The following is a 12270-nucleotide window of genomic DNA, read 5'->3' on the forward strand; positions in this document are numbered from 1 at the left end:
GCAGACCCAGAAGCTAGACAAGGGCATGTTCCAGGTGTTTTTTTTTTTTTTTTTTTTGAAACAGAGTCTTCCTCTGTCTCCCAGGCTGGAGTGCAGTGGCATGATCTTGGCTCACTGCAGCCTCAACCTCTCAGACTCAAGCCATCCTCCCACCTTAGCCTCCCAGGTAGCTGAGACTACAGGCACACACCACCGCGCTGGGCTCATTTTGTTTTATTTTTTGTGGAGACTAGGTCTCACTATGTTGCCCAGGCTGGTCTCAGACTCCCTGGGGTCAAGTGATTCCCCCACCTTGGCCTTCCAAAATGCTGGGATTATAGGTGTGAGCCACCATACCCAGCCTCAGCCAGCTTTTGAGCACAGCACATTGCCATAACTGGCCTTCCTTGGGCTACCTGGCATCTGGCCAGGCCAGACCAGTTTATCTCTTACTTATGCCCAGGCAAACTCACATCTTTGGGAAAATGAAAAGAAGCTCTTCTTCACAGCTCCAGATCCACTCCAACCTGCAGGTTCTGTAACTGTGGTGGCAAACCTGGAGAAGAAAGAGCTCACTTCGGTCAAAGTGCAGGGCATCAACAGAGGAAGGTGTGGCCCCCACCTCCCAGAGTGAGGCTAGGTTGTCTGATTCTCAGGCTGGGCTGTGGCCAGGGAACATAGGGAAGCTGCCCTGCAAGCCCTGTGTCTCCTGGGACATGTCAGTCCCATGGAGCCTTCGGGCCTGGGTGGGGACGGCCTGGTGAGGGGCTGTCCAGGTGGATCTCCACTCAGTCAGAGGAGAGCTTCTTGGAACTTGCCCTGGGTGCAGCAGTAACCAGTTGTGCCCCTCCCTTTGGCACATGGGACTGTCGCCTGCCTGGCACCCTCCTGACTGTCAAATGAGTTGACTTCCTCCTAGGATGTGAGAAATGCTTTCATCCTCCCAGCCACAGGGACAAGGTGTTCCTGAGAGTATGAGGGTAATTAAATATGTCTCTGCCACCACCTGCCACCTGTCTCAGAGCAGGGAGTGGGGTGATGAACCCAGGGCAGACATCCTTTTGCTTCCTGGACTTGGGAGGTGACTCTTCCATTTGATCCCTGTTGCTAGTGGTTGGTGCCACTGGCGCCTGGTGTCAGCTGGACCATCTCTGCAGATCGGCCCCATTCCTCTACTGTGAGTGCCTCACCTCACTGAAAAACCTCTAACATGAAACAAAATGTGGGTCCAGGGACCGAGGAAGGAGAATTTACTGTCCTTTCCCTGCAGGAGCTCTGCCTCAGCCACTTGAAACCCAGTAACTTGCATGTGACCGTGCCAGCAAGAGACTCCAGGTTCTTCCCAAGACTGCTGGCCTGCCAGCCCAGAGGTTTCCCGTGAAGCAAGAGCTACCCTTGGCTATACTACCTCCTGCCTGCTTCCAAGACCCTCAGGGCAACTCAGGGTGTGGTGGGTGGTGCAGCGTTCTGTCCTTGCCTCTCTCTATCCAGGTTGCTGGGGCTGCTCAGAGCTCTCTATGATCTTGCTGATAGATGAGATGTAGGTTTGGGGACAGGAGCCCCGGATCTTGAGCCAGCCCTGTTTCTCTTTCCACAGGAGATAGCAGAGTGTTAGCATGCTCATACTGTACAAGGTCCCCTGCAGGCTTTATGACAGGGAAGAGGACATGCTAGAGGCCTGGGAAAGGGTTGGGACAGACCATGGAGAGGAGGAACAGGTACATTCTGTACAGAACTTAGTAGGACAGCCTAAGCAACAGCCTGAAGTCAAGGCTACACACTGCTGGGCTCATGGTGTTAGCCAGGAGAAATGGACTGTGGTATGCTGTGCTCAGCTTTCTGTAAACCACTGCCTTTGCTCAGTGTCCATGCAGTGCCCTGGGAGGCTGGCACTGCAGAATCTGTTACCCGGTGACTAGCCAGGGGCCTGGTTCCAGAGAGATTCCACAAGTGTTTTAGGGCCAATTTGGGTAGACAGGATTTGAACCCAGGTCCTTGAGGCTCTGAAGCCCAGTTTCTTTCTCCCCTGTCCTACTCAGCTGCCTAAGGAATGATGTCATGAAGCCAGTGATCTGGCAAAATGGATCTGCAGAGGGGGCCGGGACTGTGGGATAGGTCAGCTGATAGGTGATGGGTGGGCCTGCACTGGCCAGGGAAAGGTGCCATGGACACCCCAGTTGAGGGTGGTAGTGCCAAGGCTCTGGATGGGGAATAGCAGGTGGCATGGAGGGGAGGGGGGAAAGCTGGCATTTGATAGGAAGTGTTGGAACTTGGGGTTACTTAGTCAATTGGTGTTACGTGAGGTTCGCAGAGAGCCTGCAAAGGGCCCTGGCAGAGGCCTGGGGGCTGAAGAGGACACTCATACTGTGCTGCAGGCCCCAGGTAAACCCAGGGTTAATGGTTTCCATGCTGTGGCTCCCACACTGAGAGTTCCAGATGTGGTGCTCTGACCCTGCAGATCTAGCCAGCCAGTGCACACATCTGCTTTGGAGCTGATATGGAAAAAAAGGTCTCCTCCCACCCCTGAGCCTAGGGAGTAGGTCAGGCTGAGCACATTCACCGAGGAGGGGCAGGGCAGCTCTCGCTTTGTTGGGCCACCAGCCTGGCCATCTGTCCACATCAGTCCATCTGTCTGAGTTTTCCTACTTTGAGCCAGTAGAAGTTGTAGCATTGGAGGTAGAGCCCAGGTCCAGTCCCTTCGAAGCAGACTTCTCAGCAAGGCCAGAGGAGTGGTAGAACAGGCTGTAAGGCTCTGCCACCCTTGCAGAGAATGGCAGTGTGGGCACACCAGAGTCTAGGGAGCATGTTCTCACATCTGGTTCCATTCAATGGGCCTCAATTCCTGAAAACCCCTGAGCTCCCCAGGAGAGCCTCACTGAGTGACCTCTGGAAAAGCAGAAGTAAAGTCTGGGAACACACTGTCCTCTCACACTCTGCCGTGGCCAGCTGGCCAGCAAGACCCCTCCATGGGCCGGCCATGAGGCCACGGGGGAGCCTCGAGCGGGGCTGCCCCGCCTAGTGTGCTGGCCAGGGGCTGCCTCCATGCCTACTGGGCCCAGGGGCATATGGGACCAACCCCCTGGCATGGGCCAGGACCCTCCTTTCTGCCTCCCTGTGGCCCTTGGGGAGGAACTGCAGAGGCCTGGGGGCTGAAAAGGCTGTGTGCCATCTGACCCTGGGAGCCCTGGAGAGGCTGAAAGATCCCCTTCTGGGTTGGCAGGATCTGGGAAAAGTTTCAGGAAGTGGGCGGGGGCAGGGCTGCCCAGCTGCCACCTCTCAAGGCCTGTCTGATGCTGGCTGCCAAGCCCATACTTTGTCACACAGAGAGCAGAAAGCACTGGGCAGGCTGAGTGTCCTATGCCCTCTTACTAATCAAGGGCTAGGGTAATAGTCAGGGGTGCCAGCTGGGGCCCACTCTGTGGCCAGCCTGAGTCTGGTGCAGCCTGGCGACCCCTGAGAGGGGCAGCCATGCCAGGTGGGTCTTAGGCTGCGACCTTCTCAGGCCTCTTCAAAGACCTCAGCTGCCCCTGCTGGAACCAGGGCAATGGTCCTTGACACAGGCAACCTCAGGGTGGACAGGGCCGGCCTGTGGAGGCGGGAGGGCAGGGATTCTCACTTTCCAGGCTGGGGGTGTGTCTTCCCAACCCAGCCTCTCCATGGGCCTGAGAAAGCAGCACTATTTCCTACACTTTAAGGACTTCTGTCTCCAGCAGCCTGTGGACTTCCCTGGAGCACTTGCTGGAGCAGAGATCACAGGAAGGTCACTCTGGCCAGCAAGTAGCACTGTTAGACCAGTCAAGGGCTGAGGTAATGCTAGGGCTGAGGGCACGGGGCCTCCCAGGCTGTGGTGGAGGGCAGAGCTCCAGCTCCAGGGCTACATGGACTGCTAGGTGAAGGTGACAGCAAGCCATTTGATTTGGAGGACTTCATTCTATTGATGGTGTGGAGAGTGGACTTGGGAGTAGGGAGCCAAGATATAGGGCAGAAGGCCTGAGTAGTGCCAGGAGAAGGAGTTGGAGGGAGAGTCATCTGAACATGGGGACAAGAATGTGGGACACAGAGGAGGTGTGGGAACGTCCCGGGGTGCAGACTGAGGAGCAAGCCTAGGCCTGAGGGAAGGCTGGAGACACCGGGAGACTGAGTTGGTCTGCTGCTTCTGAGTTGGGGTTTAGGTCAGACAGCAGAGAGAACTTCCTGAGAGCAGCAGCATCTTCTTGAACATGAGAAATCGGCCTCCAAGGAAGTCTTTTACTGTGGGAGATCACAAGCTGGCCAGACATTCCTGGTGTTGGGCCATGGATGGGAGGATTTGGGGTAGACAGCTGGGCTTGTGGGTAGACCAGAGCAGTCCCCCGAGTCTGTGCTAGCCAGAACACTGCTTGCTCATGCCTCGGCCGGGCACGTCTGGGCCTCTCAGTGGCCATCACCGAGGCCATCAGGCTGCTAGACTGCTGAGCCCAGGGCCCAGAGCAGAACTAACCCCTGGCTTCCCAGAGCCCCTGCCGTCCTTGGCTGCCCTCAGGGGCTGGGCCAGGGCTGGGTGGCCAGGTCTCCCACGAAGCTCTCAACAAGTTCCAGGCCTCTCCTTCTGTGCTTAGATCCTGCTCCCAGTCACGTCCCCTCCCAGTCACATCCCCTCCTCCGCATCCCTCAGAGAGAGCAGGAAGCTAGGGAGGAGGGAGCATCCCAACCAGCCTTCTCCTAGCCCTGACCGGTACTGTCTTAGGGCTTGGGGCTGCCAGCCACTGGGTCTGGGAGCCAGGTTTCTCCAACAGGGTCGGAGCTGGTTTAGAAGCCCTGTGTGGTCTCCTCATGGGTGAGCTGAGGGTTCAGTAGGCCTCCTCCTCTAAGTCGCCTTCTTGGCTGACAGGCTGTCCCCCTTCCCTGGGTCACAGGGAGATGTGGGGTTTGGCCAGGGAAAGTGGTCTGGAACGGCCCTTTGACATCATCCCTGGGGGCTTTTAAAAAATAAGTTTCCTGGTAGGGAAGACTCCTCAGGCCTTGGGCAGGATTCTCAGTAGAGTCTCCCGGGTTTGCTCTGATCTGACAAACGCCAGCAGAAACCACCCGGCCGCCTGCGTTCCAGCAGTGCTTGGAGCCGTGGCTTCCCCAGATGCAGCGTCAGCAGAATGCAGCAGCCAAGGCACAGGGGTGTTTGCTTGGAGGCCCGTGCTGAGTCCAGGAGTGGGGGGCCTGCAGAAGAGAGCCTGCTGCTTGGCTTTGCCCCCTCATTCATGTGCACACATTCCTGGCTTCTCTAGGAATGGATGGTGCCACAAGGGATGCCAGAGGGACTTGTCCCTGAGTGATGACAGTCCAGTGACAGTGCTGACGGTCCGTGCCTGTCAGGTGAGCAGTGAGTGTCCAGACTGCCTCCGAGGAGGGGAAGAAGGCATGCCCTGTCTTCTCCCACCCCTCTGCCACCACCTGCCAGGTCATCTGGGACTGAAATCCGTCTGGACAGCTGAGTCCATATCTGAAAAGCCTGTCCTGGGTCAAGGACTGGGGAAGAGAGCAGTAAAGGAGGTGCAGAGTGGGGAGGAGAGGAGGAGACCAGATCTGGGGACAGACAGAATCCCTCAGGCCTGCTGCACCTCCCAGCCCCTCTACGCCCCAGTTTTGGGACTCTGGACAGGTTTCATGTTCTGTCTGATTTCTGTTCCTGAGGCTGAAATGGGCATGGCTGAGAGGTCCGGCACACAGGTTGCTCCTGACATGGGGCTGAGTACACTGTACAGCCCATGTGTTTCCAGTTAGAGTGGATCTGGGTTGCCCGCTTCATGTTGGGATGAGGGGACTACCCCCGACCAGTGCCAGGTGTTGGATAGAGAGTCATGGAGGCCTGGGGAGGGGAAAGGTGCTTGGCAGTGGGGAAGTTGCTGAGCTAGGGAGAGAAGCCATGTGGAGCAAAGTGGGAGGCTGGAGCAGAGGAAGTTTCACGCTGCTTGAGAGCTCATGAGGATCCTGAGTGGGAGGTGACAGCTCACTTGGGGAAGCCTCCCAGCAGCCTGTGCCAGGGCCTGGAAGAGCAGTGTGTACACAGATGCCCGGGTGAGGCCCAGCCCCTGGTGCTTTGGAGGGGAGGGATCAGGAGGCCAGACTGGGGTCCAGACTCCCAGTCTCGGGGAATAGTAGAGTCACTGGCAGGAGTGCCACCCAAAGGACTGAGTTTTTCCCTGGAGCTCACCCTGTACATCTGGCCTGGCCTCTAGGCCCAGGCTATAGCTGAAAAGGAAGAAGTCTCCTGGCCTGAGAAGGGCTCCTGGCTGGCTGCAGTGGCTGTGTGAATAAGCAGACAGGTTTGGTCTGGCAGCTGCCTCACCAGTGCCTGGGTCTGACCCAGAGAACTGTATTCCAGTCCTGGCTCCCAGCTGCCATCCACTTTGCAGCTTCCCCTAGTGGAGATTTCAGCACTTGCTGGGCCTGGGCCAGAACCCCAAGTATATAAAATCAGAGCATGAACATGACTTTGATAAATTAAGAAGGCTTCATTTTAATACCACAGTAAAAGGAACCAGTTAATATTCTCACCATTTCACATCCACAAAAACCACATCAGGGGCATTAACAATCTTTCAGTTTTGTACAAATAAACCATGTTTCTTTTAAAAAGACTTGCACACATGGCTCATGCCTGTAATCCTAGCACTTTGGGAGGCTGAGGTGGGCGGATCACGAGGTCAGGAGTTCGAGACCAGCCTGGCCAACATAGTGAAACCCTGTCTCTACTAAAAATAAAAAAAAAAATTAGCCAGACATGGTGGCATGCGCCTGTAGTCCCAGCTACTCAGGAGGCTGAGGCAGGAGAATCGTTCAAACCCAAGAGGCAGAGGTTGTAGTGAGCCGAGATTTTGTCACTGCACTCCAGCCTGGGCAACAGAGTGAGATTCTGTCTCAAAAAAAAACAAAAACAAAAACAAAAAACAAAAAACAAAACCAAAAAAAAGAGGCTTGCACGCTTGCCCAAGCTCAAGGATATTAAAATCTAGCACATGAAACCCACTTCTAGAGGTAGAAATACAGGCAATATATTATTTCAGCAGTGACCATCAATTATAGTTAAGAACAGTTAACAACCAAATGGGGAATGAAATACTACAACCACCCAAGTTTACTGAGCAAAGCACCTTTTCTCACCCATGCCTTACTCTAGGAGTAGCTGGGACTTGGTTAGATGTGGTAAGGATGTGGGAGAAGAGATCCCAGGGCAAGGGCTCATTGCAGACAGCCTGGAGTAAGGATGTAGGAGAGTGCACATCTCCCAGGCAAAAAGGCATTGGGGTCCACAGAGCAGAACAGGGGCTAGTGGCTTCTGCCTGCCCTGCCTGGCTCTCTTATGCCCTTTTGGGTGGCCATGGGAGGAAAGTAGTAGTCAATTGCAGAGTGACGGTGAAGGTAGCAGGTGGTGTCTCCTGCAGGCCTCTGGAGGTTGAAGTTCACTCCATGAGTACCCAGGAGCCACAGAGGTCATGAGTGCAGCCTGCCACCAGGCCCCTGGAGATACAGGTGGAAGGCGTCCATTCCAGAGACCTGTGCATACCCCTACCTTCAACATGCTGTCTTCCATCTCTCTTTTAGCATGCCTGACTCCAGGTTGGGGCTGTCTTCTCCTGATGGAGTACAGCAGGAGGGGCATCACCGGGGTCCCCTAAGCCTGTAGAGGGTTATATGCCTCACTTCCCTCCCTCTCTAAACAACCCAGGATAGCATGGTCTCCTGAGCCTCAAAGACACCTGGGGAGGCCGTGGCCAGGACAGCGTGTGGAGGTGGTCCCAAGTGCAGCTCTGCCTTTGATCCCCTGGGCAGCCTCCCCAGGGGACGGAGAGGCATGTAGTCTTCCAAGCCAGCCTCCGCCAACATGTGCCTGGGTCTCTTCTCAGCCACTGCCCTTGGTACTGTCCCAAGGGAGCTTCTGTGTCCTGTATCGGGTGGGATAAGTACTGCTGAGAAGAATAACACAAGTGAAGGGACAGTGATGGGCTGGTGGAGAAGCCTCTGAAGAGGGGGTGTGTGAGGAAAGATCTGAAGGAAGGGAGGGAGACAGCTCCATTTTCAGGCCAGGGGACAGGGAAGGGCCCTGAGGTGGGGACATGGCTGTGGATAGTGAGCATGGGGGAACCGCAGGACCTAAGTCAGAGAGGTAGAGCGGGGATGGTGGGACCACCACATGAAGGCTCTGGAAGGGACTCCCTTTCTGAGTGAAGTAGGAGTAGGGGAGAGTTTAAGGCCAATGAATGGCATGGTCTGCCTTGTGTTTTAAAAAGATCACTCTAGCTAGCACATGCCTATAGTCCCAGCTACTTGGGAGGCTGAGGCCAGAGGACCGCTTGAGCCTAGGAGTTCAAGTTCAGCCTGGGAACATAGGAAGATGCCATCTCTAAACAAAAACAAAAACAAAACAAAACACTGTGGGAGACTGTTGTTAGGTTCTCATCAGGATCCCACTGCCTCTTCCCTGGCCTGCTTCCCCCGGGCCCTTCTGCTCTGCCTCTCCTTCCTTTTCCCTCAGGCCATCTCTGAATGCTCAGGAGAGCCCTCAGGATTGGTCTACCTGCCTCCGGCCACTCTGAAGGGATGCTTAGTCTTTCCTGTCAGCCTCACCTCCCCTGCATGCCACTCATTTGCCCTGAAGGCCACTTGTCACTCACACCCTCCTCCTGGCTGTTTCCTTTATACTTTCTTGCCCCTGCCCTTTGCTGTGGCCCAGCCTTTTGTGGCCTTCTCATCTTCTCAGTCTGATCTTTGGTGGCCTCTCCACTCCACTCCACAGCTTTAGGCATCTTCTGTATTTCATGTGCCTTGTGTCTGCCTCGGGGTATGTTGGCTTGCCCCTCTGACCCTGAGGCCCTAGAGTGCAGGACTCAGGACTTAGCTGCTCTAGGTTAGGGCCAGCCTACAGCTTAGCATACAGAAAGGCCTCAAAGACTGGGTTGTGGATTGGAGTTTCCCAGGCTTTCTGATCATGTTGGGGAGGAACTATTCCTCTTATGCTCGAACTTTGGGGCCCCATGTCCTGGATTGTGTCCCAAAGATCTGGTGCATCTCCAGGGCCTTAGCTGATTGCCCTGTGGTAGGCCCTGAGCCAACAGGGAGATGGAGGTCAGGGTAGTAGTGGGACACAACTGCAGGGGAGAACTGGGGCTGATCGGGGTGGGAATGGGGACTTGGGACCCTTGGGGAGGCCCAGCAAGGCTAGCCCTCACCCCCTACCCTTGGGTTTCAGACTTGAAACTGCATCTGCAGAGCACTGATTATGGTAACTTCCTGGCCAACGAGGCATCACCTCTGACGGTGTCAGTCATCGATGACCGGCTCAAGGAGAAGATGGTGGTGGAGTTCCGCCACATGAGGAACCACGCCTATGAGCCACTCGCCAGCTTCCTAGACTTCATTACGTGAGTGTGCCTTGTGGCGCCTTCTCCTCTTACCTGGGCAGGATAGTTACACCTGCAGGAGCTGGCCCCAGTGTGGCTTAGGCCAGCTGCCTTCGTGCCTACGTCAGCTGTCAGAGCTAAGGACAGCTCTGTCAGGCCAGCTGTCACGGGGCCCTGCTTTCAGAGTCCTCCCTGATTGTGTGCGTGATCATTCAACAACGCTGGACCTCCAGGCCACCACATATAAAGTGGGGTCACCAGCATGTTCACTACTGGCTGAAGATATGGTGGGCAGGCAAGAGTGTCCCACACAGTAGTGCTGGATGAAGCCTCTTCCCCCAATCACATAGACTAGGGTAGGGAAACCTGGGAAGGTGGGAGCCCTTTTTCTTACCCTACAGCACCCAAACAAAACACTCACCAGGCCCCACTCCCCATGCCAGGGGTCAGGTGTCAGGCGATGGACAGAGCTCTGAAAGGCCAAGGTCTTAGGCCCATTCTCTGTCTGCTCTGACCATGGCCCTGGGTCTCAGGGAGATTGGGTTGGAGTACAGTTGGGGAGCGGGCTGAACGTCTAGCTGCCTTTCTCAGTTCTGACACAAGCCCTCAGGAACTCAGGTAGGCAGGCCCCCATTCATATGACCCTTGGCTGCCCCAGCTTCTTCATTGTCTGACGCTTGGGCACAGCTCTGCCTTCATCAAGCTCCTGGAGAAACTGAGTGGAGGAAAGGACCTTGGGATCTGCAGGCTTGGGGAGGGCACCTGGACTGGGCAGTCTCTGCTGGCCATGTATGTCTGTGGACATAGGAAAGTAGAGAGGGTCCCTTTGCAGGGATGTCCCAAGAGCCATGAGCCAGGTCCTGGTGGACAAAGAAGTAGCCCCAGTCTAGGTGGCTGCCCCATAGGGGTGGTGAGCAGAGGCATGCTCGGCAGCTAGCGTCTAGGAGAGTACCCTGCATTGGCAGAATGTGAGTGTGCAGTATGTGAAGCATTTCCCTGAACTCTCTGAGTATTGTCTAGCTTTTACCATTCCCTGATTATGGTGCCTCCACTGTCCTCCTTGGGACCTGGCACACGTGCCCCACTTGTCCCTGCAGAGACAGAGTTAGATGCCTGCTGCCTGGCCTGATTCTTATCCCCTGCAGTTAGGAGCCACTTGCCCAGGATCCACTTGCTCAAGGAAGTGCTGCAGCCAAAGGGCTCCATTCTCAGGCAGGAGTCACAGGCTGGGACACCTGAAGGGCCAGGGAACATGCCCAAGCTAGGAAGCAGGCCCTCTCCTGGCCACAGACCTCCTTCCCTGAGAGCCTCCTTGCTGCCCTGGCCACCATCAAAGTATGCCAACATGGACCTACTGGGGAAGGAGGCTGGTAATGGGGTATCTCTTGTGGTGCCACATTAGGGGTCACATTGCAGCTCCCCATCTGTTGATCATTCCCTGGCCTGGGTCTCTGTGTTCCTTGCTGCAAAGCCAGAGCTGAGGACATACCAGGAAGCAGTACATTTATTGCCAGAGCCCAGCCTGAGACTTGTTTGCACAAGGCTGCTTTAGCTTCCTGGTGAATGTTCTGGCCTTGCCAGCTAGGCTGGCCGGAGGAGGCCTGACCCCATGTCCATGGTCAGAGGGTAGATATCACCCATCCCACTGCCCACCGGCCCACCTGCCTGTGCAACTAGCCTTTGGCCTGTCTTGGTCTTAGCCTGCCAGGCCATGAAACTGGAGAGGGGTCTGAGCGTGACTGAGGCTGCACAACTGCCAGCTCTTTGCTAGAGGTTGGCTGCAAGCACCAAGGGTGCTTAAAGCAGCCAAGTTCTGTCCTGTGGCAGGCTCTCCGAATCTGCCGCTTCCCATCCCTTCCATTCATGGGTGATTGTGGCTTACAGTCCTACCAGCCACTCACTCCTGCCCTCACTCAGGAGCTCAGCAGTCACGTGTCAGCCCATCAGGTCCTGTGTCTGCTTGGTCCATGACCTAGTCATCTCCAATGACCTGCACCTTTCCTCCTCTGCTCTGCACTTCAGCCACCCCCACTGATGGCTGCCCAGGCCCATGTCACCACCTGGAACTGCTCCACCCCTGAAATTGCTGAATCAGGCACCCTCTCTACCCACAGCCTTCTGGCCCTCCAGCCCACTCTCAGTCCCTTGTGGGACACGGGTTCCGGACTCAGCGGGACACTAGGCCTTGCTTCCTCCCCTGCTACCCCTTCTGTCTTCATTTCCCGCCCTCCCCAGCTGAGGTTCCCTGGTCCATCATTCGAGCACTTTTCTGCCAACATCCGCAGCTCTCTTGGCCGCCCAACTCATGGTCCCACCCGGCTGGCAGCCCCCCAGCCCTGGAGGAATCCCAGCAGCCTCCAGTCTGGAGCCGCCCTCCCCCTACCTCCACTGCGGGGAGGAAAGCTGGGGAAGCCAGCCTTGGGGGAGGGGGGGTCATCCTTGCTGCCAGGCATGCATACTTACCCTCTTAGCCAGCCTCAGCTTGTTTCTGCCTGGCAGACTCTGGCTTTACCTACTCAGCACCCTGCAGACCCCACCAGCACTGCAAAGACCACCTTCCCATCTTATACTATTGCTCTCCTGCCCCCAGCCTCCTCTTGGGCAGATGGCCCACCTTCTTCACAAAGACAGTAGAAACCCGTATACCTCCCAGTGCTGCTTCTGTCCCCCACCCCCTGAAGCCCATTCCAATGGCAGAAGCGCCTTTCCTTTTCTCTTGGATCCTTCCACCAATGTTCTGAGTGCCCTCACCTTACTCCCTGGATGCTGAGTGGCCACTCATCTGCATTCCTGTCCGTGCAGGCACCTTCCTTTCCAAATTCTTCCCTTCAGTATCTAAGCAAGCTCAAATAGTTAAAAACCATCTCAGGGGACCTAAACTTTTACATTCACTGTCTGTTCTCTCATTTTCCCTCAT

At 55.8% G+C, this 12270-nt stretch overlaps 1 protein-coding gene across 4 annotated transcripts in view; it reads left to right on the top strand.

Annotated features, from left to right (window-relative positions):
* Positions 1-12270, top strand: part of ATP6V0D1 (ATPase H+ transporting V0 subunit d1) — a 43978-nt gene that overhangs the window by 19110 nt on the left and 12598 nt on the right. For 3 of the 4 annotated variants that reach the window (XM_003917039.3, XM_021932362.1, XM_009196683.4), the window contains one exon: positions 9203-9374. In XM_003917039.3, the coding sequence (XP_003917088.1) occupies positions 9203-9374 (172 nt within the window). Of the gene's footprint in view, positions 1-5240; positions 5329-9202; positions 9375-12270 lie in introns of all 4 variants that reach the window. The other variant, XM_021932363.1, reaches the window with a different exon arrangement.

The sequence above is a fragment of the Papio anubis genome, chromosome 18, assembly GCF_008728515.1.
Source record: "Papio anubis isolate 15944 chromosome 18, Panubis1.0, whole genome shotgun sequence".
NCBI lineage: Eukaryota > Metazoa > Chordata > Mammalia > Primates > Cercopithecidae > Papio > Papio anubis.